General features: G+C 42.5%; 2 protein-coding genes and 1 long non-coding RNA gene across 3 annotated transcripts in view; all 3 read left to right on the forward strand.

Moving 5' to 3' along the window:
• adrb3a (adrenoceptor beta 3a) overlaps positions 1–5,709 on the forward strand; it is a 39,155-nt gene extending 33,446 nt beyond the window's left edge. The window contains exon 3 of the mRNA XM_063194837.1: positions 2,686–5,709. Coding sequence (XP_063050907.1) covers positions 2,686–2,713 — 28 coding nt within the window. The 3' untranslated portion in view covers positions 2,714–5,709. The remainder of the gene's footprint in view (positions 1–2,685) is intronic.
• A 5,227-nt stretch (positions 5,710–10,936) lies between these two features.
• Positions 10,937–14,749, forward strand: LOC134445774 (uncharacterized). Its single transcript, XR_010034353.1, has 5 exons — positions 10,937–11,089; positions 11,425–11,552; positions 13,475–13,554; positions 14,298–14,408; positions 14,652–14,749. It is a non-coding gene; the product is annotated as an uncharacterized LOC134445774 (long non-coding RNA).
• A 659-nt stretch (positions 14,750–15,408) lies between these two features.
• got1l1 (glutamic-oxaloacetic transaminase 1 like 1) overlaps positions 15,409–25,256 on the forward strand; it is a 46,516-nt gene continuing 36,668 nt past the window's right edge. The window contains exons 1-5 of the mRNA XM_063194838.1: positions 15,409–15,690; positions 16,279–16,460; positions 17,386–17,509; positions 21,167–21,384; positions 22,444–22,591. Of these exons, the coding sequence (XP_063050908.1) occupies positions 15,573–15,690; positions 16,279–16,460; positions 17,386–17,509; positions 21,167–21,384; positions 22,444–22,591 (790 nt within the window). The 5' untranslated portion in view covers positions 15,409–15,572. The remainder of the gene's footprint in view (positions 15,691–16,278; positions 16,461–17,385; positions 17,510–21,166; positions 21,385–22,443; positions 22,592–25,256) is intronic.

The following is a 25,256-nucleotide window of genomic DNA, read 5'->3' on the forward strand; positions in this document are numbered from 1 at the left end:
GGCTTTTGCTTTCTGTTCCTTTATCACTGATGTGGTGACAGAGTCTCTGGCAGTTTGGAAACAGGCTGACTCCAGGCCTCTTACTGGTGTTTACAGTCACCGCGGCGACTGGGGTGATAGGGCGAGGGGTAGGGCCACTTACTTACATTTTTTTCCCATTTTGCCCTTTCCTTTTCCCTCAGATAGCACTTAAATGGTCGGCATTGTTTATGTTTTCCTGTTGGGACATGTACTGTACAGTCGATAGGATCAGAATCTTAGGCATTTTGGGAGAAAGAGAAAGAGGGAGAGAGAGAGAGGGGGGTGAGAGAGAGAGGGTGGGGGGGGGGTAAGCTTGGGACTGGAAATACTCTGCGAAAACACAATCAAACAAGTTCAATCAATTTAGAACAATTCAGATGATTTGTGGCCTACATGACGACATTGCTGAATTTTGTTATTGTAGTCTGTGGAATGTCCTTCAATTTTTGGTATAAACAGTAGGCACCCAGAACAGAATTAGGCAACCGAGGATTTACTTGATTAATTTGTTAATACTCATATTATTATATTATTTACTTTAATTTATTATACTTCATGATATACTTCATGAATTTAGACTTTATTTGACTACTTCTTTTTGGTTACTTCTATAGGCCTACTTCAAACTACGCAGTGTTGTTGCTCCACCCACAATTTCGTTGACTTCATTGACAATGACAATAAACTCCTTGAACTTGAACTTGAACTTTCCAATCATATAGCCTACTGTACGTAACCTCTTCACCAAAATATCCCCACTTGTTTCCTCATTGTACCCTCCCAAAGTATGCACATTTGCCATGGACACCACACATCCGTGTGTGCATAATGCACAATGGGAAACTGTCCCATTTACAGGCCCATATAAAGGCAATTTCCCAAGTGGTGTAATATTTTCATTGTAAGACCACACATTTAGTTATGAGAGCATTTAAAGGGGTATGCCACTATTTTGGGGCTGAATACAGTTAAAATCGTTGGCTGGGGTTTATAAAGGTGGTAAAGTGTCTTATTTTTCATGTGAAGCGTTGTCTTGCTTTAAGACAAGTTAAAAGAGGGAATATGTCGCTAAGCTAGTGAAAGTCAATGCATCCATGTAGCATTGCTACATGCTACACGGATCCATTGACTTTCACTAGCTTAGCGACATATTCCCTCTTTTAACTTGTCTTAAAACAAGACAACGGCTTACATGAAAAATAAGACACTTCACCACCTACTGTATATAAACCCTGGCCAACGATTTTAACTGTATTAAGCCCCAAAATAGTGGCATACCCCTTTAAGGGAGGGGAGTGGGGTGGGGGTGTCGATGGCAAAGACATGGCAAAAAATGTAGAAAGAAATAGTGAAAGCAAAAACTGTTTCAGAAATGTGTGTGTGGGTGTCTGTGTGTGTGTGTGCGTGCGTGCGTGCGTGTGTGCGCGTGTGTGCGCGCGTCTTCTGTGCTCGTGTCCTTGATTTTGAGAGACTAATGCAGGGAGTTGGATTTCAATGGTGCACATTCCATTGTCTTATACCCTGGAGAAAACACCTTTTCCACAAAATCAGCTTTCTTCTCTACTCTCTACGGTAGCTATTCATTTTTTGAAAAATGGAAATCTAAGCCGCTAAAGACAGGCAGTGGAGGAAAACAAGCTTTCCATTTGTGAATTAGGTGCACTTGTCCCGAAATAGTTGACCCTAAAGATGCAGTTGATTACAGAATATTTCTCAGAAATATAATTTAGGAAAAAAACAAGGCCCATGTGTGTTTGATTTATTGACCAAATGATGTCTGATGAAATATTTCTGCCTGTTTTGAAAAATAAAAAAAAAGTTGAACTGTGTTTCAAACTACAAATAAAACTCCTATTCAGTTGGTGTAAATTAACAGGTCCAGGTGCAAAAGTAGTTAACCATTTTCATTATTTTAAAATATTACATTTTGTATCAACTATAATATACTTTTCTGTTCAAAAAAGGTTTTTTAAAAAGTACTTATTTAGTATTAATGCTGTTTATATTTTACAACATAGGAACAGAACAAAATCGTGAAACTACCTGGAAGTCACAATCAATAACCATGAGAATATTTCTAGAAATGGAAAGCATCTGAATCTTGTAAAAGTCTCATGTACTTACAAAGGTCAAAGTTTAAAATCAAGCCAGAGGACCAACAGGAACATCCAAGGGCTTTTCACAAATGTGTCTGACATGTATTTGGAATTTGTTTCTTTGTACTCCTTCCCATAATTCATTGGACCAGCTATTTAAAAAAAAATGCTATTGACAGAGAAGTGCTTTGTTGCATCCCGAGCAGTATTACCAGATTGGGCCGTTACCCGCCCAATTGGGCAGCTTAGGATGGCCGTCTGCGGTATAAATACGGGGAAAAATTGGCCATTTTTTTCCAGCAGTTTTATGCCCATAGAAATCAATGCAATTTGTTGAAATTGGGTGGAATTTAGCGTTTTTTGATAACGTTTTGGCGGGATTTGACGAGACACATCTGGCAACACTGACCCTGAGCACTCTGTGCGGGAAGTAGAAGGAGCAATGGAGAATTAAAAGCAGTGCAGCACTGGTGTTTGTTGATGTCCAGCATCTTAATGTAATTACTGTCCTGCCCACTGACATATCTCCCCACTGAATAAGTAAAGCTCTTTCTTCCTCTCGTTGCAGCTTTGGCTTACAGGAAAAGGATGGATGAGAGGCATGACGAGTGACACCCAGATTCTGGGACGCCAGCCCTTGGAGGGGGGACTACCACGCTGCAGGCACCTGGGGAACGAGTGGTGGCATCAGGCCCAAGCCAGATCCCACGATGTCTCAAGACATGAACCAGCCCCAACGAGGCAATCCAAACAACAAAACAATGGAAGAAAATGAACACCAAAAATTCAAAGGACGTGGATCACCCGATGAATCAAGATTTTTTAAACTTTTTTTTTATTTTTAAAAGAACACAAAAAAACAAAATGGAGCCTGCACACTGTCCAAATGTCGCTGGATGGTCAGCGGACCAGGCTATCTGTTGGTCGGTCGACTACCTGGTGTTGTAAGGCCCCAGTGTTTTTGGCACTTGTGTCTAAGTGAAGCTTGGATGAATATTCTGCATTTGGCAGGGAGAGAACTGAGAACTGACAGGAGTCCTTGACATCTTTTGGCTGGGCTCGGGACAGAGACATATGAAAGGGCCCCAAACCCGATGCGTACAATGTAATGAGGATCTGATTCTGCCCCCCCCCCCCCCCTCTCCCTGGGCCTGGGACAAGTGACCCCTTTGTTCCCCCCTGTCGACTACCTTTCTGAGAACTGACAGGAGTCCTTGGTGTATCTGAGTTACTTTACGCCATGACCATCACTAGTGGCGACTTCACCAGCCCAGCTCTCCCACTGTTAGCTGCACCCACTGAACACCCCCCACCAACAGTACACACCACATATCCACCCCACCCCCTTCTCCGTCCTCAAACACAACTGTATGTTAGGATGTACTCTTCTGAGAAAATGGATGTAGCCTTTAGGAACTGTGCAACAGTGCATAAATTCAAATGTGGATATTTAAATACATTTTTTCAATTTTCCTCCTCTGGTACCGTCAGTGTATGTACAGTAAATGTCAAAGTGGTAGAAGCTCAGATTAGGTTTTGTATTTTTTTTCTCTCTTGTTGTGTTAAGTTATTATTATTTTTTTAATTTATGCATCTTTTCTCTTGAACTGTGGATGTGCAAATGTTTAAAGTACTCAGTACTCCAGGAATAGAGTCCTTTTCGCAAGTGCAAGTTAGTCAAGCGTGTAAAATATTTTCCCTTTTTAAAAGTTATAAGCTAAGTGTTGTTGCACGGCTGCCTGCCTGCGCCCTTTTGCCCAAATCCCATGTGATCACAGAGTAAATGTCACACACATACACAGCATAGGCTACAGTAGTTGAACACCAGAGCATTGGGAGAGATGAACTGTTTAACATTGGCAAAAAAAAAAAATGTCCGCAAGACCTTTATACAGCAAACAATAACCTTAAACCTACTGACATCTTGAATGTCACAATAGTTCAAATGTAACGCCAGAATGTGAATTCACTCGAAGTCATTTTAAGCTCATTGCTCTTTGGGATTTCGTCAACAGAAACCCACATAAAACATACAGAGGAACTTCCCTCAAAAATGCTTTCAGAAATGTTCTGAGAACTTTGCTCCTGCAGTCCATTAACAATTTTTCGCATTTGAAAGACTATGGATGTACAGCATGCACGTGAAAGTGTTCCTGACATTACTTGGGCTTACTCTGTGAAGAAGAGACTAGATCTTAAGCAATTTCTTGTCCATTGTATTCAGGATACGCAAAGATATGACCTCCTCTGCTTCTTAGCTGTGTCTGTTGTAATTGTCCATATCACTGTAAAAATGGCAGGTTCTTCGAAGAATCCCCCGTTGTCATTATAGGGGAACCCCTCGGGTTCCTCAGAGAGCTTTTTGGTTCTCACACGAATCAGAACTGAACTAACAGCGCATTTGCCTGGTGGATTGTTGATGATTTTGGCCTGGCCCTCCCCTCAATGTAGTGGTGTAAGTCCTCATGCCGCCACAGCTGACCTCTCTGTGTCAGATTTAAATATTCATTTTGTCTGTTGTGGTCAAAAAAGCTCCTAATAGATGATTTAAAATGGTGTCACAGGCTTCATTGTCTCTCTCAATGCCTGGTGAACCGGTCCTGGCTGCAAAATGCCCACAAATGATTTTTAGCCCCAGGCCAGCCCTGGAATCAACTGAGGGTTTATTGTGGCCTGATTATCATCGACTTTCAAATCTCTTTGAGACTTGGCCTGACCACGAGCATAACAATTAACATTTCCCAAATGGCACGGTTGACCCGCCTCCCTTGGTTTGCTACTGGTTGTTTGCTTCCCGACAAAGGGGGAGGAGTTCCTCGTTTTTCTGGAGCTCAGAAACGATATTTGTATTGATCCTGGCCTGACTAGGAGGGCGCGGCCTGGCTAGTTTCTTTGAGGAACCTTCACATTTTTACAGTTGCTGCTACAAATACTCCTCTTTGTCCTTGTACAACTTCAAGCTTGTGTGTAGTAGTAGGCTGTCTGTGTAACTGCTTTCTCTCTGTAGCCTACCATGCTTTTAGCATATCCTCTTTGATCTGTATAGGATGATGTAAAGAATGTCACGCACAACATTGTTTTTTTTGTTTGTTTGTTTGTTTGTTTTTTGATTAAAATCGTCCTCATGTGATGGCTGGAGCCCGCCCATGAATTCTTTGATGCATGCACCACATTTCGTGACTAGTTTGAAGTGTTCAATTAACGCTTCATTTAACAGTTCAGAGAGTTGAATGTAACTAACAATACTACTACATAGCATGTATACAGTAATTCAAATGGATCTAGGCCTATATCAAAGTGTTGGATTAGGACAGCAAAATGTGCTCTATACTCATGTGATGATCAGTGTCAGGAGTGATCATCGATAGTGGCTATATACAGTAAGGGGCAGTGACAAGTTAGGGATATGGGCTTCAAACCGAAAGGTTGCTGGTTCAATGCCAAAGCAAGGTATGGCACCAGGTGCTGTAGTGGGCAGTCAGACGCTGCTTTAGATTAGTTTGCAAGTCACAAAATTCACAAATTGGGACAAATGCAGAGAACCAATTTTCCCTCAAGTGATCGAAAAAGTTCATAGAATTTAGTTTAACTTACAATAGGAAGCCTTAAGTATTGAGTATTGAGTGTGCTGCGGTGCAGCACAATAAGCCGTTCCATGTGTGGTCTTGCAATGCCCTGCGGAGCCAGGTTCAAGTCCCACCACCATATAGGGTCATAGCCCAACCCTACCCTGTCTCTCTCTCCCACTCGTCTCCTGTCTCCATCTTTGACTGTCATATCTTTATAAAGGCTAAAATACATAAAACAACCGCCCCAGCCGTGGCTCTAACAGCTGGGCACTAGACTGATACGCTGGCGGCCCGGGTTCGATAACGGGCCTCAGTGGTGTAGTCTACTTTGTTATGGTAGGTATACTGTATATTTGAGCATTTTTTGAAGTGGGTATACTGTATTTGTGCTATTCAAAGCAATGGATCAATCAATTGTAAGTGGGATGTACTGAAATGCCTGAAATTTTGAAGTGGGTATACTATACCTGCGTTCTACGTAGACTACACCACTGCCGGCCCTGGTCATTTGCCAACCCTTCCCCGTCTCTCTCTGCCAACTCGCTTCCTATCTCTCCTCCACTGTCCTATCACAAAAAATAATGGCTAAAAGGCCACTCGAAATGTTTTAAAAAATACATAAAACCAAATATTTAAAAAACAAAAGCGTCAAATGCATACAGCATAGTTTTAAGAGCATTGCTGTTTCTTGCTGAGACATTACAGAGAGCTAAGCCGCAAAGGGCAACATACACTGATACTTTTGCTGAGTATAAATGTTGGGTCAAAGTTTAGAAATGGACGTGACGATGCTAGGATACACAATCACAACAAAAGGGGCCAATAAAAAAGGAACCTCTCCCACACCGCGATGACATAGGTTTCTGAGAAAGCATAACTCAAGGACTATCTAGTGCAATGACAGCTGAGCTTGAGCAATGCAACATCCAGCACCTTCTTCATCGTTATTTCATGTGCTCTTGTAACTGTCTAAGACAGCACAAAACAAATCCAAGAAATAACTGGACAGCTGAGTCCTCTCATGAGAGGGGGATGTGGAAGTGAAACAAGTCCCGCTGCCAAATTCTTGGAAAACCTTTAACATTCCACGAAAGAGGTTTTTCCTTCCAGACTGCACATTTATCATGAAGTCACATTCAGTACGTTTGCACGCACGCAATATAACAGAACAGGCATGGGCAAAACCGATATTAAAAAATTGGGAAAACCAATATAAAAATGGGGGAAACGATAAAATTGTCACCGACTGAGTACACAGGGCATCAGATAAGCTTGCAGTATGCAACATGGAAGAGTAATCCTGTGATTTGGAAGGTTTGGTTATCTTATTTATTGAAGAAAGTTGCAGAATATACAGTATATGACTACATTTTGATGTTCATTTTTATATTTGCTGAATTGTGTGTGTGTGTGTGTGTGTGTGTGTGTGTGTGTGTGTGTGTGTGTGTGTGTGTGTGTGTGTGTGTGTGTGTGTGTGTGTGTGTGTGTGTGTGTGTGTGTGTGTGTGTGTGTGTGTGTGTTCGTTCATGTGCCTTTGTGCATGTGCATGTGTGTGTGCATTTAGGGTTGTGTGTGTGTGTCTGTATGTGTGTGTGTGTGTGTGTGTGTGTGTGTGTGTGTGTGTGTGTGTGTGTGTGTGTGTGTGTGTGTGTGTGTGTGTGTGTGTGTGCGTCCGTATGTGTGCGTCCGTGTTTGTGTGCGTGTGCATGTGCGTCCATGCGCATGTGTGTGTGCACTCGAATGTGTGTGAGCTTGCTTGGCACACTTATCTACTGGATGGAAACAATTAGCCAAGTCCTGCTTCAGCTCCAGAGGACTACAACACGATTAGTATCAGGTAATTCTTGTTCTCTACACTCCCTTTTACAGACCAGGGGCAGTGTTGCCAGATTAGGTGGATTCCGACCCAATTGGGCTGCTTAGGGTGGCTGTGTGCGGGTAAAAATGTTTTTTGGAGAAAAAAACGCACACATTTTGGCCACAGAAATCAATAGAATTGGGCGGGATTTAGTGCTTCCAGGCGGGTTTTGAGCATTTTTTGGGGGGCTGGAAATCATCAACCTCATCTGGCAATCCTGGCCAGGGGACTCTAATGCCACCGTAATCATATTTTGTCATCGGCTGCACCGCACCGCGGAGAATAACCTCCCACCATGTTCGCCGGTACGGTACAGAACAAAAGGTGACAGTCTGGTGGTTTGAGGCCGACGTTGATCAGCGGGCCACTGAGGACTAGCCATGCAAGCAAGCCGGAGTACAAAAAAAAGATGAATTGCATTTTTTTTTTTTACAATTTCAACTAGGCTAGAGCAGTGTTTCCCAACCTTTTCTGTATTGCGTACCACCTGAGCCTTTTTGTCATACAATAAGTACCCCCTGACTCATACTCTATATCCTCAAATGTGACTATTGTATTTCCCATTCATTTGTTATCATTACACTTTCCCCACGTACCCCCTGTAGTGAGCCTGCCCCTAGTGGTACACATACCCCTGGTTGGGAAACACTGGCCTGGAGGACTTGTAGCAACACAGCAACAGCCTGTGAAACATGAAGGAATCCGATAAAAAATTGAACAAACAATCTATTCTCATATAGTTGAATGGGTAAACTGAAAATAACGATCCACAGTAATAATTAAATAATTTGTTAACAAATCATACAATCAACAGACTCATTATTTATGACTGGCCAAGGCCTTGCATGTTCATCTCTGTGTATGAATATATCAAGTGTGAAAAACTTTAATATGAAAATAGCAATCAACAACATGAAACATTTTTTTTTTTTATCGGCTTAAGACCCACATGCAAGACTGGGTTATGATCTTGGCTTCCTAAGAAAAGGTTGCATACAGTAAATATGTATCTGAATGAACAAATTCAAGTGTGAAAAAACATTAAGGCAAAACAAAAAAAAACAATCAGCAATAACAAACAAATTCATATCGTCCAAAGACCCATTTGCATGACAGGGTGGGCATCTTGCCTTTCTGAGAAAAGGGCCGCATGTATTAACCCCGGACCACAACCTTGTTGCTGCTGTCCTGTGCAGATAATGCACACTCAGGGCCAGGGTTGCCAGATGAAACTGATGATTTCCAGCCCAAAACAGCCTCAAAACATGTGTGGAAGCACCAAATCCCGCCCAATTTGAATTTTATTGACTTCTACAGCCATGATTTGCAGAAAAAAAACCTTTTTGCTCGATTTCACCTGCAGATGGCCCTCCTAAGCAACCCAATTGGGCTGGAAAACAGCCCAATCTGGCAACACTGCTCAGGGCCGCTGCTAAGGTTTTGGAGGTCCTAAGCATAACCGGTCAGGAGGCCCCCCCTCATAATTAAATAATAATACTCTATTAAATATCAACCAATATTTTGCAATGTAATTCAGTATTCTTCATGATGATTTTTAGTCAAAATCAATTTAAGAGGCCTCAATTTTGGGGGCCAGGTGGTTGGTGCCCTAAGCACTCTGCGTACTCTACTCATGTCTAGCGGCGGCCCTGTGCACACTGTGCACTATGCGAGGAGGCCACTGGTAAGGACGCTGACATGCTTTTGCTGGGCCCGGGACAAAGTAATCTGAAAGGGCCCCCCTACCCAATACATACAATGTAATGGGGTCCCAATTCTGGGCCCCCTATCCCCCTGAGTCCGGGACAAGTGATCCCTTTGTCCCCCCCGTCGTCTTCCCTGGTCACAGGAGATATGGGTGCCGTGCCACACATGGTGCTTCTCTGAGAATAGGACGGGGAGAGACTTTGTAAGGCAAGATAATAAAAGAAACGTTGCTCAGCTCGCTGGATAGGTTTTCCATCAGATAAAGGAGTAGGGCAGGCAGACAGGCAGGCAGGCAGACAAGGGAAGCAAGCAGAAGGCTCTCCCTGCAGAAATATGTGAAAGATAGTTTTGTCAAGACTTCCACCAAAGGCAGGGAAACACCCCTTGACTCCGCAAACAGCAACCTACGGCTACTTCTCAAAGCCCAGTGTTCTAGTCTTGCTAGGACATGAAGAAACGCCTGGTGATTGGATACTCTGCGGAGTTCACCAAAGAGTATCCAATCATTGGGCGTTTCACGTCCTAGCAAGGCTAGAACACTGGACATTGAAGGTAGGCCCAATGTGTCTAAGGTGCTGTTTCCATGTAGCAGGATATTTTTTGGCAGGGTATTTTGTTTTCTCCTGTTTATGTGTAAACGCAACATGCGGATAAAAATAAATCCTCCATTGTAACAAAATGTGTTTCAGCCCCCTAAACAGGATTTTTTTTCTCCTGCTTTTTATACCTGGATTTTAAATATCTGCTATGTGGAAACGGAAGGCCAAAAGCAATGTAAAACCAATGCAACCAGGAGAAAAAACTATCCACATATAAAAATATCCAGCTACGTGTAAACGGCACCTAAAAGATTAAATTAAATTTATTTTAAAAACAGGATATTGTTGTGGTATATATTTAGATCATCAATTAGTATAGCTATATCACTAACTTTAATGCAGAACATGATAAGTGAGATAAGTATTTAGGCTTAATCCTTTCACTCACAGCCCTACAGTGCCACTCCATACAGAAGTCATGTTGTTCAATGGCGGCTTCCAAGTCTTTTTTAAAATTGCTTTTCTAAGTCAATGAATGTCAGCTTTACTGTCAATTACTTTACATGTACAAGACAGTATGTTCTTACTGTCCCATGCAAGGGCAGGACAGACAAAAAGAGGACAATGTTTAGTGGTGGTGTAGTAGTGAAGATGATATATTTAGATAGATTTAGGCTATATGTTGAACTGATTTGCTACTAGAGCATGTCATTTTGAAATCTCCAGACACAAACCTCTACAGTTGGTGGGTGGTACTTTATGTAGGGGTGAAAGTCCTCTCTACAAAATATACACCACATAAAACAATCATGGGCTATTTTACATGAAAGCAGATTCTGTGACGGATAACCATAGGCCTATCTCACCTCAACGCCCCTGAGCTTTATATTTAAAAAATCTGATCTCATGGAAAATGTTATGTTACACAGCTGTTGGTCTCTCAAGTAAAAATCTAAGTTACGTCAACCTTACATATCAAATGGACATGGAGACAATAACCACACGCACGCAGGCTCCCTATGATGGTGGCTCAAGCAAGCGTATCAGTAACTGTTGTCCTGTCAGAAAATAACAATTCCCCAGCCACGACGGCCTCATCATCACATTTCCTTTTCAAATATCGCCCTCTAGTGTACAAATGAATACGGTGCAAGAAGAAGCAGAACGGCTGTGCAGTGTGCAGCACCTGCGTCTGATCAAGCCGCGCGTCACAGGTCGATCGCTGCAATCAGCCACGCTGGATACCGTCGTAAACAGAAATTCTAATTATTAAAAATTACAGCGGCCTTTGTTGCATTCGTAAGTATTGTCAATCTCGCCATGTGGTCATCTTTGAAACAGTAGCCTACTCGTTACACAATGCTTAGAAAGTAAGATGTAGCCCTATGTAGGCCTAGTCAATGTGGCCAACAAAATGTTTGGAAATGTGAATTGCATTACGGGAACTATAACATCGTGGCATATTAAGTCTTTAATAAATATCATATATTAGCTCTGTAGGCTACTTTATTAACTTTTTTTGTGGGGATATGCTGTAGCCTACTTGATTAATTGTCAATTAGCAGCCATTGTTGTGTAGCCTAGGCCTACAGGTTTTTGATGGCTTCAGTTATCTTCTTCCTAAAACGTTCCAGGCGTCCACAAGTTTACAGCTGCTCTGATTTCCAAGAATTGGTGGAAATGTTCTACACCCCAGATGACTCCATACATTCATTCGATCTGTCCAGTACCTCTTCTATCTCAAGCCAGCTATATACCTGGGGTAAGTTCAATTAATTATATCAATTAAATGACCTGTTACAGTGGTGTAGTCTACTTTTTTTGTGGTGGGTATACTGTATAATTGAGCATTTTCTGAGGTGGGCATACTGTATATTTGTGCTATTCTAAATAATGGATCAATCAATTTTAAGTGGTTATACTGAAATCCCTGAAATTTTCAGGTGGGTACACTACCTGCGTTCTACGTACAGTGAGGAGAATAAGTATTTGATCCCTTGCTGATTTTGTTGGTTTGCCCACTAATAAAGACATGATCATTCTATAATGTTAATGATAAAATGTATTATAATATAGAGAGACAGAATATCAAAAAGAAAATCCAGAAAATAACTTTGAAGAATATATTTTAATTGATTTGTATTTCATTGAGGAAAATAAGTATTTGACCCCTCTAGTCAAAAAAGACAAAATACTTGGTGGCAAAGCCCTTGTTTTCACATACAGAGGTCAGATGTTTCTTTCAGTTAATGACAATGTTTGTGGGTATATTAGAAAGGATTTTTGTCCACTTTTCTTTGCAGATCATCTCTAAATCACTTAAGTTGTATGACTGTAGCTTGGCAAATGTGAACTTCTGTTCCCTTCACAGGATTATTATAGGGTTAATGTTTGGAAACTGTCTAGGCCACTTCATGACCTTAATGTGCTTCTGCTTGAGCTACTCCTTCGTTGCTTGGGCTGTATGTTATGGATTATTATCATTTTGGGAGGCCAATCCATGACCCACCTTCAGTCTAGTGTGGGAAAGAGGTTGGCATGCAGCATTGTACGTTTACATGTCTCCCTCCATCCATTTCTTGACGATGTGAAGTTGTCCTGTGTCTTGGCCAGACAAACAACCTCAAAACATAATGTTACCACTTTAATTTATGATGTTGGAGAAGGTGTTGTTCTTGGGATCATAGACAGCATTTCTCTTCCTCCAAACACATAGAGTTGTGTTAATGCCAAACAGTTTGATTTTGGTGTTATCTGATTCCAGCACCTCCCAATCATATCCTAATCCAGTTTGACGTTCATTGGCAAACCTCAGGTGAGCCTGAACAGGTTCCTTCTGAAGCCGGGGTACCATACATGCACTGCAGGATTTTAATCCATTGTGGTATCAAGTGTTTCCAATAGTTTTCTTAGTGATTGAGGTCCCAGCTGCCTTGAGATCATTTCCTAGCTCCTCCCATACAGTTTTAATGTGCTTTATCTCCTTTTTTCTGGTTATTAAATTCTCACAAGGTCAAATCTTGTATGGAACCAGAGACAGGCCTAAGATTGATGATTGATGATCATTTTGTATGTCCTAAAATTGGGAAGAAATGCACCAACAGTTTGCTGTTTAATATCCAGGAGCCCATTTCAGCCTTATTGAGTTCTAAAATCTTGTCCCTGACATCCTTTGACAGCTTTTTGGTCTGTCCCATGTTGGCGAGTTTAGTTTGATTGATTGACTGATTCTATGGACTGATTCTGCAGATTCAATGTGTCTTTTGTGCAGGTTACTATTAACAGGTGTGTTCAATTCAGATAACAAGTTGATTGGAAGTGCCATTTGATCTGCGGGACCAGAACTCTTAATGGTTGGCAGGGGATCAAATACTTATTTCCCTCAATTAAATATAAATCAATTATTATATATTCTTTAGAGTTAATTTCTGGATTTTCTTTTTGATATTCTGTCTCTCCATATTAGAATACATATTATCATTAACATTAAAGACTGATCATGTCTTTATTAGTGGGCAAACCAACAAAATCAGCAAGGGATCAAATATTTATTCTCCTCACTGTATACTACACCACTGGGTAGTCCTACACCAGTCATCTGTAGCCTACATGCTATCTGTGGAAAAACTAGAGAGAAGTGTTTTTCTGTTACATTATGAGGCACCTGTTTCCCCTCTGTAAAAGGCTGTGAGCTGACTTCCACCCAAAGGACAGCCGTATTTGATGCAGACTACCCCGTAGAGTGTCAGTTCTTTCTTAAGACAGTAAGTTAACATATTTTTTGTGTGTTGTCCTCCTAGTTACTATAACTCTCAGCACAGGTGAATTCCCCAGGCGTGCTTGATTTTGGTACCATTATCGTTCTATGAAAAGGTTATAAAGGATGACTGTTGAGAAGGTGTTTACATGGATATGGATAGGGTTTTGAAAAGGCATTAATTTTGACTTTGTGCATGTAAACAGAGTTTTAGAAAGCACATTCAAAAGTCTAGTTCTAAAAACATCCCATTCAGAGGGCTAAAACGCACCTGTCACAATGGAGTTCTCATTTTTATCCACAAGTCGTGATTATATTCAAATGGATTTTGATTTTTATCCTTTTTAAATCAGCCTTTAAAAATGGCCACATAAGTGTAACTAACCAGTATGTAACTGTATGTATGTTCTCAAGCACACGAATGTTTGACTTTTTAATGTAAGCCATTGGTCTTCTAAATCTTAGAGGCTGTGAAGATCAATCACACCGACATATTGATGCATAATTTCAGCACTGAGCCAGGCTCTTGTTTATTTAGAGTAGGTTTTAAATTCTCTACTAGGGCCAGTAGGGCTGTCTTGTAAATTGTAAATCATGCATGCTGAATATCAGTTGCGCTGTGTAATGTATGACAAATACGTACATACGGTAATGCATAATGTATGACAAAGTGATATTGGATCATTACCACCGCCTTGGCTGTGTACGAACTGAACTTAATTTGTTTTCCCTCATTCTATCTGTTCCCAGATCAGTCTGAGTGCTGGTGCCAGTGATGATCTGCATGTGGTTGCTGTGGGAGATGGGGATGGCAAAGTCAAGGACGTACCCATTGCCACTCTGCGTCCCAGCATGCCCATGGTGAATCATACTTCACTGCATCTGACAGATACCATAATGGAAATACCGTGATGGAAAATTGTAAATATATGACTTCCAAACAAGTGGGAAATTGTGTGTTTGATGGAAAATTGTCTGTAAATATTTGTTCCAATCTGATTTCCTAGCAAGTGGTAGGCCCTACTGGTTGATGAGATGGAATGTATGTCTGCCAATTGCTGTTCTCCCGCCCCCCTCATCTGACATACTTTATTACATTTTTAGGTTAGTTTACAAGGCTTTGAGCTAACACCACCAGTGACATTCAAACTCACGTCAGGGCAAGGACCCATCTTAATTACTGGACAACATGTCACAAGCAAGTATTTTTTTCATTTTGGATTTTTAAAGATATTTTAATGTAATGCATTTGTCATATCAATCGATGGAGATGATTTGAATCTTACAGGATCTTATGCCTGGATGTTTTGCAGTTGAATTGACAGAAGACGACAACAAATCCAGTAGGCCTATTAAGTAACATCGAAGAGTCCTTGGAGTTTGGGATGGACAATCATTCATCACCCTTTTATAATGTCAAGTTCTCTTGTTCTAAAATGAATGCCATGCTGTATGCTTAATCATGTAAACTGCAGCATCTGCTTGGCACCAACCGTGTGTCTGTGTGTGTCTGTGTGCGCGCGTGTTGTATTTAAGAGACATTAATAATCAATAAAATTGTAATTGAATTTTATCAGAAAGTTATGTTTTGTCTCAGGCCCATCCACACCTTTTTAAACATTCTATAATGCAATTGTCGAGTCATTTGCCCATTCCTGTTTGTTATCATGGAAAATGCATAACCTACATTTTCATGCAGAAGCAGGCTACATGTTGCGCAACTTGCGCTATTTTTGATAGCGCGGGAGAGATGAGAATGGCGACAACATCGGTTTCATAAATGCAGAGGACCACCGCAGAAATAGGCCTGTTTATTCCAGCCATTACAAAACGCCTGTCTCCAAGAAACGCTTGTCGTCATAGGCTACAGTGTAACATGGCAACAGACTGTCAACAAATCGAGGGAAATGAGCTGACAATTAATACAGGGAAATAAATTGTTGACATGAGGAGCATGACGCATCAGCTGTTGGATGGTGGAGAAAGACAACATAAAGGTCACGTTCCCCGCCTAGATGACAAATAATGTCGGCCATATCAGTCTTTACCGACGCACCCAGAGCTCCGCTTAAACAAGAGACAAGGATCCTATCAGACTTCAAGAGAGACGCTCACCCCGAGAAGGTGTACCTTGCAGGACGTGGTAAGTGATATGTGCCCCCATTTTACGCAATTCTAATGTGGGCGCGCGTGGCTTACCGCGTTACGTTTTAACTTCACATGGTGTTGAAATGTAGCCTAGGCCAGCCAAACTTTACCATGACAAGGCCCCCATATCGATAAGGTAGGTTCCAGCCGAGGCCCCCCTCTTATACGGGTCGTGCCGCCCTATTTTTCTATGCGCAAAAGTATCCGTTAGCGCTGAAGGACAATTTCATGTTGGACGTCTTTGACCCACCCCCTTTCACAATCACAGTCTATGTCTGTCTGTTAGTCAGTAGGCTACCGTACTGTTCAGAGATGCAATAGATTATTATTATGGGAATATTGGTGCACATTAGTGATTTTATTAATTCAAATATTTATTTTGTTTTGCTATAGGGGGTCCGGGGCAGCCAGGTTGGCAGAAGTAGCCTAACCGTGGCACCCAATGGGTCCCGGCCCCCACTTTGGAAACCACTGGCCTAGGCTATATATTCATTAAAGCTTACACAGCACTTAAATGATGGCTAGCCTATATAAATGTACTGAAGCCAAAGGCCTTTTTTCTTTCTCTCCCCACAATTTGCAGAGTACCTAAGTGAAGATGGGCACTCCAGAATGCTTCCCCTGGTATGGAAAATAAAGCAACAAATCGGCTCAGATCCTACCCTCACCCCTGAGTATCTCTCTGCTCTTGGTCTCTCCGAGTTCTCCAAACGAGTGGTGGAGCTCGCCCTGGGCAAAGACAGTCCTGCCATAGTGGAAAACAGGGTAACTTGACAACTTCAGCATCACCTCCCTCCCAGCATGTCAACATCACATCCTCTAGACACTGTCCTACAAGTTAAACAACGCTTTGTTTTGAATCGGCCTGTAAAATACACAAGGGGGGGAGGAATCCCACCTCTTTAATCAATGCAAGCCAGCTGGGGACACAGATACCAGGGCCTGACGCAAGACCGCATATAGTTTATTTGAACAGAGTGCAAAAAATAATCAGTCTAATGCGCTGGCATGGAACATGAGGTCAGCGTGTCTAATTTACAAAGGCTGAGATTCAACAAACCATCATTGCCGCTTTAATCGCTTAGCACTCAGGCATGAATGTGATTTAAGCACTTGTAAACATGGCTTGTGTTAAAGAAATAAGACATGACACTGGCCGGTTACTGTGAGGAGAGGGACAGTCATCTCTTGACATGGGTGGCTTGGCCATATAGGTACTACACAATAGGGGCTTACTGGCATGCATTTCTGCAATAGTGAGTAAACATTATAGACCATTTATGGTCAGCATTGGCAAAGTATACAGTAATAGGAAGTACCTCCGAGATTTCCAAGCAAGGTCCAAGCTGAACGTCACTCTTGTATCAGGTTGTGCCCGTGCCACATGTCACTACATGGAAATATTGATTTGAAGACGCCATCAGCAAGGTTTTATGGGTAAAAATGCAGGGGCAGAGCTATGGGGGGGCAAGTAGGGTTTTTGGTCCAGGGCCCTCCTGTATTTGTTGGTGGGGGCCCTATTGTGACCATGGCAAGCTGTTTGAGGGGCCCCATCAATGCTTCGCCCTGGGGCCCTGTGTGCAATTGTTCCGCCACTGGTATGACTCCATGCATGCACATTACACACACAGGAAATTGTTATTAGGTAGCTGAAGTCTATTTAAGAGGGTACTTAATGTGTTGTTTGCAGGTGCTCGGCACGCAGACGGTGGGCTGCACAGGAGCTGTGAGGCTGGGGGCAGAGCTGCTGCGTCGCTGGTGCAACCGCACTGCGTCCTGGTGTGGACCCATCCTGCTGCCCTCTCCCTGTGATGGTGGGTAAGCAGAGGCAACAATTGGTTTGTCTTTCTTTCTTTCTTTCTTTCTTTCTTTCTTTCTTTCTTTCTTTCTTTCTCTCTGTCTTTCACGCTGTCTTTCTCGCTGTCTTTCTCGCTGTCTTTCTGTCTTTCTCTCTGTCTCTCTGTCTTTCTCTCTGTCTTTCTGTCTTTCTGTCTTTCTCTCTGTCTTTCTCTCTGTCTTTCTGTCTTTCTTTCTTTCTTTCTTTCTTTTCAAAAGTTTTTTCATTATTTTCAAACACACGGTTTTTGCAAGGGCCCACACGCCTTGTACATCTTTGCAGGTGCAGCTTTTCAAGGTTTCATAGTTTTCATTCAAGAGGTGATAATCACATATAAAGAAAGCGTCAGTGTTGCGCTCTTCCTCTTCATAGGAAGGGCCCCACCTGGTGTTCAGAAATTAGAACCGTTGCCACATTAATGCCACAAAGCTGATTGTAATGAGTACTCAAGACCGGTAGAGACTAGTAGATCAGTAAAGTCACCTATGTTGGATGGGAAAAAAACACACATCATCATTGAAACCATATGACTGTGAAGGGCAACTGTGGCCTAATGGTTAATATGGCATGGGTGGGGAACATATGTCTCGTGGGCCATTTACAGAATTTTAATGTTATGAAATGAAATATTACATGTGTTGTAAAGAAATGTTAGAAATCACATTTGCAATACAATTAAGTTATATTTTCAGGAGACTTGCTGAGGTTTGGGTCTGTTGTGAAGGTGGCAGCCTTCAATAAAGGCCTAAAGTGCAGGGAGAATTCCTGGTTTGTGTTTTTCATAGTACAGACCTTGGAGGGCTTTATACGATTTGAAGTGGCCCTTCAAATGAAAAAGCTTTCCCACCCCTGGGTTAAGGCGGGCATACATTGGGCGATATTTTCAATCGTGGGTATTAAGCTGCTACTCTCGCTGCACGAGGGAATTTAACGATTATCAAGTTCACATCTCACGGCTCACCAATTCTCAAAAAGTTGTGTGACTGACAAATTGGGGTAGGGAATCGCACAGTGTAAGCCTGGAATTAGGGAGTCGGTCTTGGAATAAGAAGGCTGCTGGTTTAAATCCCATACATCCATGGCAGTAGTGTCCTTGAGCAAGGCGCCTTACCCCACACTGCTCCAGGGACTGTAACCAATAGCCTGTAGTAACTCATTTAGAATAAACACATCAGCCAAGTGTTACGTAATGTAATGTGAAGTATATGAATGAATACACCTTTTATTGCCCCAAAGGGAATTTGTCTTGCATTTTGGGAGTACAATAAACACTTGGACAATTACAATAGTACACAAAGACGAGACTAGGCTATTTTTTTTTATATATAAAAAATGTAAATCCTATATACAATCAAGTATCCTGAACTGTCAAATAAGACGTGTCTGTGATCAGAGAGCACATGCACCACCTGTTCACCTCCCTCTGGTGGACAGAAACGCACACGTACCACAAACCTACAAACAAACATCATACACACAATCAGACGATCACATAACCTTCTTGTCGGAGGTAATAATGTGAGAAATACACCAGAAATGTTATTGTGAAGTCATATGTGCATTCTGAGAAACTCATTCCATTCTCAGAAATGTCATTTATAGAGGCACCAGTTTGGAGTCAAAGACAAAAGCACTTCAATGCTTTGTATGCAATGCAGTGTAGCCAGAGGTGCTTAGATAATGATTTTCTTCCAGGTAATTTAACAGCCAGTCATACTTTGAGTGGTTTTAACCCCCCCAGTGCTCAAAATGAAGAGAAATATCATCCCCACTTGTGCACAACAAACGGCCAAATTCATCCGTCTTCTGAAACGGTCCCTGACCATGTGTGATGTCATGAACACAAGATGGCTGTACACAATGATAAGATAATGTTTTTTTTCTGTACTTCTGGTATTCAGAGAGAGAGAGAGAGAGAGAGAGAGAGAGAGAGAGAGAGAGAGAGAGAGAGAGAGAGAGAGAGAGAGAGAGAGAGAGAGAGAGAGAGAAATCTATTTGTGTTGAAGACTTACTTTGAGGAGTACGTGCGTTCCCAATGAATGAGTATGATGATGAATGTCATGGTGTTATACAATGATGTGTACGTGGAAAGCTTTGAACATCCTCCCACAGCTTGACACTCAGGATGTCAGGCATGCACCATGCAGTCACAATGGTTTTCAAAGGCTGCCTCCTGGAAATCTTCTCTCCTTCCTTCCATTGGTTTCAGAGCAGCACTGACATTTTTAAAAAAAGCTTCTTTTCCCCACAACATGATTGCATACCTTCAGTTCACTTGGTTGCTAAATATGTTTACTCATTTTAAATATGTGTATGTTTCCGTTTAGTTGTCTTATTATTAGTATTATTGCAGATTCATTATTGTCTTTACTGTAGACCACGGCTGAAATTATCTTTTTTTTATTCACCACTAGACCACACAGGGGCAATATCATAGGATGGACAGTTTCATACGTTCAAGGTTTATTTATTGTCTACTTCTTTATACAGTGCGTAGCACATGTGTCTCTGCTCTCTGGCAGAATTTTGATTTTCTTTTCTGCATATTCCAAACATAGAGTATTAAGATATCGACCACAAAAGAACCTTTAACCCAGTGTTTCTCAAAGTGGGGCGCAAGCCCCCCTGGGGGGGAGCGGAGGCATCGCAGGGTGGGCGTGTGACATCTGATTTTGGGGTCGGAAGCAACCAGACCCTCCGAAGGGGGGGATGATGGGAAAAGTTTGAGAACCACTGCTTTAACCTATGGTATGGTCACGCTCAGTGGTCAAGTGGGGAAAAAGTGTCAAGAATTTCATAAGTAATAGAAAAGGTTGATAAACCATGCTATTGAGGCGAAAGGTTATCGCTATTGAGGCGCACAATAGCAAAGCATTTGAATAAGATCCCAAGCAGGATCTCTGGTAGCAAAATATCGCATCAACAGGCATTGCAGGCGTCTGTTTGCCAGGCATAGCTTCAGGTTTTGTAGCTACCTGCTTTGAATTTCAAAAACAAATCTGAAGTGAAATTCAAAAAAGCTCATTAGTATTTCATTCACAATGCTCAAACCATGGGGCACACCTAATAAGGCAGTCATAATGACACTGTGCAGGAGTTTGGAACAAAACAATCTCTCTACCCTGAGGCAGAAATGTTTCCGCCATGTACGCTGGCGTAATTCCAGTCAAATAGCTGCTCTCTAAATATTATTGTTTGCGAACCCTCTCTGTGTTTAATATGCATGACAGATTTCGGCATATCCAGATACTAATTCTTTGTCCCCTTCACTACGTGCCCAACACCACCTGCACTGCAATCATCAGCCGTATCGCACTCTCTCTTGCATGCAGACTCTATTTTTCTGTGCAACATGCTACCCCACCACAACCTTACCGTGTGTGTGTGTGTGTGTGTGTGTGTGTGTGTGTGTGTGTGTGTGTGTGTGTGTGTGTGTGTGTGTGTGTGAACGTGAACTGATGTAAGGCTGATTGCTCTATTCAAGTGTGCGCTATATTCTTACTTCAATGTGCAATAATACGTATAAGGTCTTTGTGTACAGTGTTTCGTATTTGTGCATTTATGTAAGCTGCCAGACAACTTTTCATTTCTCTTGGGATTAATCAAAGTACTCTACTCCAATCTACTCCACTAGACTCGCTCGCTGGGACGTTTGAGGCGGCGGGCTTCGCGGACGTGCGCTCCTACCGCAACTGGGACGCGAAGAGCCTGGGCGTGAGCGTGGAGGAGCTGTGTAAGGACCTGGCGGAGGTTCCGGAGCAGAGCGTGGTGGTGTTCTCTTGCCCCGGACACTACCCCACGGGGGCAGAGCTCACCACCGACGACTGGAAGCTCGTGGCGGAGCTCATGATGGTATAACCACATTCAAAAATGCTATCTGCCTCTGGCCATCTTTCGACAAAACCTTAAAACCTGTTTTTGGGGGGCTTTGGCTTCCAGTGTCCACAAGCACACACTTGCATACTTACTCACACATACATACAACCCCTGGCAAAAAGTATGGAATCACCTGTCGGGGAGGATGTTCATTGAGTCGTTTTATTTTATAAAAAATAGAAGGATGAAAGATGCGACACAAACCACAAGTCATTTCAAAGTGCAACTGTGTGGCTTTAAGAAACACCAAAAGAAATCACGAAAAAACATTTGTGTTAGTAAGTAATGGTTACTCCAAGTTGAGTGATTCCATATTTTTTTCTATATGCATGATCTAAAAAAGTAACTATTACTTACTAACGAAATTGTTTTTCTTGATTTCTTTTGGTGTTTTTTAAAGCCAGGCAGTTCCCCTTTTGAAAATGACTTGAGGTTTGTGTCGCATCTTTCATCCTTCTATTTATTATAAAATAAAACGACTCAATGAACATCCTTCACGACAGGTTATTTGTTTATCTTGGTCTCTTCAGACCACACGACATGGTTCCAGTGATCCATATCCTTGGTCTGTTCATCTCTCTTGAGACCAAGATAAACAAATTTGCTTTAGATGGTGTCAAGCATGTATGGTGGTAAACAAGTGAGTTTTACAAAAAGNTGTATCCTCCGATTCGAGCCAACACAGCCCCCTCTCTACCGGATTTTAATCTGGGGTGTACTCACTTTTGTGAGTACATGTTCAAACATTAATGGCTGTATTTTGTTTTTTTCTGAGTGAACAAGAAATGTAAGCGGTTAAATATGTTGTTAAAAGGTCACTAATCATTGTGTCAAAGTGAAATTTCGGTAATGCTTTCCTGTGAAAAGATATACTCAAAAATCTGCAAAACTGTGAGGGGTGTATTCACTTTCGTGATATACTGTAGCTTTGTTTTTTTTTTTGACCTTTTGTAATTGTCATGGAAATGTTGAATGTCACAATATGAACGTCACAATGTCACAATATTCTTTCCCTGCAATCTGCACTCTCTACAGAAGCGAAGGCTATTCCCATTCTTCCTGATGTCGGAGCAAGGCTTGTGCAAGAGCCTGGACAGGGATGCCTGGCCCGTACGCCACTGTGTGTCCCTAGGCATGGAGGTCATGTGTGCCCAGTCCCTCTGCCACACACTGGGCCTGTATGGTGAGTAGAGTAGGTAACAGTTATTTTATACTTGGCCTCTATGGTGAGTAGAGTAGAGTAGAGAAGAGAATAGAGGAGTTACTTTACACTTGGCCTGTATGGTGAGTACAGTAGAGAGGAGTTACTTTACTGAAGGTGTAATGGTTAAATGTCACTTTGGTCTGACTGTCAAATTTCCTTTTTTTCACAAAATTGATCATTGTAGCACTTTTCACCTTTTTCCAAAAGTTATCCATGAATGTCAACAATATCAAATTTATTTATTTATTTATGTATGTATGTATGTATGTGTGTATGTATGTATGTATGTATGTATGTATGTATGTATGTATGTATGTATGTAGACAACAACACCTCTCTGCTAAACGACCTGAACAGTTTCTTTGCCCGTTTTGAAGCACAAAATGACACTCATCCACAGAAAACTCCCCCTCCCCCCCATGATCAACCCCTGTACCTGTCCTCTGCCAGTGTGAAGAGGACACTGGCCACCATCAACCCACGCAAAGCAGCTGGCCCAGACAACATACCTGGCCGAGTGTTGAAGGATTGTGCAGAAGAGCTGAAGGATGTCTTCACAGACATCTTTAACATCTCTCTGGAGCAAGCAGTCATCCCATCACTTTTCAAAGCTGCTACCATCATACCCGTGCCGAAGAAATCATCACCATCATGCTTCAATGACTACCGTCCTGTAGCACTGACGCCCATAATCATGAAGTGCTTCGAACGGCTAGTCCTGTCACACATCAAAGCCACCCTACCCCCCACCCTGGACCCCTACCAGTTCGCATACCGAGCCAAGCGATCCACGGAGGATGCAATCTGCTCTGCCCTCCATCCAGCCCTCACCCACTTGGACAATAAAGACTCATATGTGAGAATGCTGTTCATTGACTTCAGCTCAGCATTCAATACCATAATACCACAACAACTCATCAGAAAACTGGACAAACTAGGTTTCAGCACCTCCCTCTGCAACTGGCTGCTGGACTTCCTGATGCAGAGACCACAAGCAGTACGGGTAGGGAATAACACCTCAAGCACCCTGACCCTGAGCACGGGGGCTCCGCAAGGTTGTGTTCTCAGCCCCCTGCTGTTCACGCTGCTGACACATGACTGCACAACGACCCACAGCACTAACCATCTAGTGAAGTTTGCGGATGATACAACACTGGTGGGCCTCATCACTAAGGGCGATGAGACCCACTACAGAGAAGAAGTAGACCTGCTGGCCAGATGGTGCAAAGACAACAACCTCCTGCTGAATGTCAACAAGACCAAGGAGATTGTTGTCAACTTTCAGAGGGTCCAAAAACAACTGCCACCACTGACCATCGACGGTGATGCTGTGGAGAGAGTGAGCAGCACCAAGTTCCTTGGAGTGCACATCAGCGACGACCTCTCTTGGACCACCAACACTACATCACTGGCGAAGAAGGCCCATCAGCGTCTCTACTTCTTGCGCAAACTAAAGAAGGCAAGTGCTACACCCTCCATCATGACAACATTCTACAGAGGAACCATAGAGAGTGTCGTGTCCAGCTGCATCACAGTGTGGGGAGGAAGCTGCACGGAGAAAAACAGGAAGACACTCCAGCGTGTTGTGAACACAGCGAAGAAGATCATTGGAGTACCACTCCCCTCCCTGCAGGACATTTACACCGCACGCCTCACCCGGGAAAGCACTGATGATCATCAAAGACACAAGCCACCCTGCACACAAACTGTTCAGCCTCCTGCCCTCTGGAAAGAGGTACAGGCGCCTCCGTTCCCGTACCACCAGGCTTGCAAGCAGCACGATGCATCAAGCAATCAAGATACTGAACACTCAACCCACTCTCCCTTCACTGTCAGCCTCTAGCCAGCCAGGCCACTGACAACGCTCCCCCCCCTCATCCCCACCACCATATCTGCGACTGAACATTCCACCTGCACTACTACATCTGTGACTGAACTTTCAACCTGCACTAACTCAAAACATACACATGCACACACACACACACGCACACACACACACACACACACACACACACACACACACACACACACACACACACACACACACACACACACACACACACACACACACACACAAGCACACTGCACTTTCTGCACTAAACCCAAACATACACACACTGACACACAACTCATACTCACACACATACACACACACACACACACACACACACACACACATACACAGGTACACACACACAGACGCACACCGCACTTTCTACCTGCACTAAACACACACACACACACACACACACACACACACACACACACACACACACACACACACACACACACACACAAAACACAAAACACATACAAACACACACACACACACACACATACTGCTGCTGGTGTATTTAATAAAAACCTTTTTTTTTTTTTTTTTTTTTAATTATTTATTTCTTCAAATGCTACTATTACTATGTCAGAACGCTATAAAGGACTTTTAGAAAAAGAACAACAAAATACCTCCTCTTAATGTATGTTCTCTACAAGTCTTCTGTTGTCCAGTCTTGCACTTTAAATGTCTGTATGAGCAATGTCTACGTCCATACTGTCTATGTCCATGTATGAGTACTGTCTATGTCTATACTGTCTATGTCCTTACCTAGATTAGTCTATGTCTGCATGGGAGAGCAAGAAACGC

Source organism: Engraulis encrasicolus, chromosome 3 (assembly GCF_034702125.1).
Source record: "Engraulis encrasicolus isolate BLACKSEA-1 chromosome 3, IST_EnEncr_1.0, whole genome shotgun sequence".
In the NCBI taxonomy this organism is placed as follows: Eukaryota; Metazoa; Chordata; class Actinopteri; order Clupeiformes; family Engraulidae; genus Engraulis; species Engraulis encrasicolus.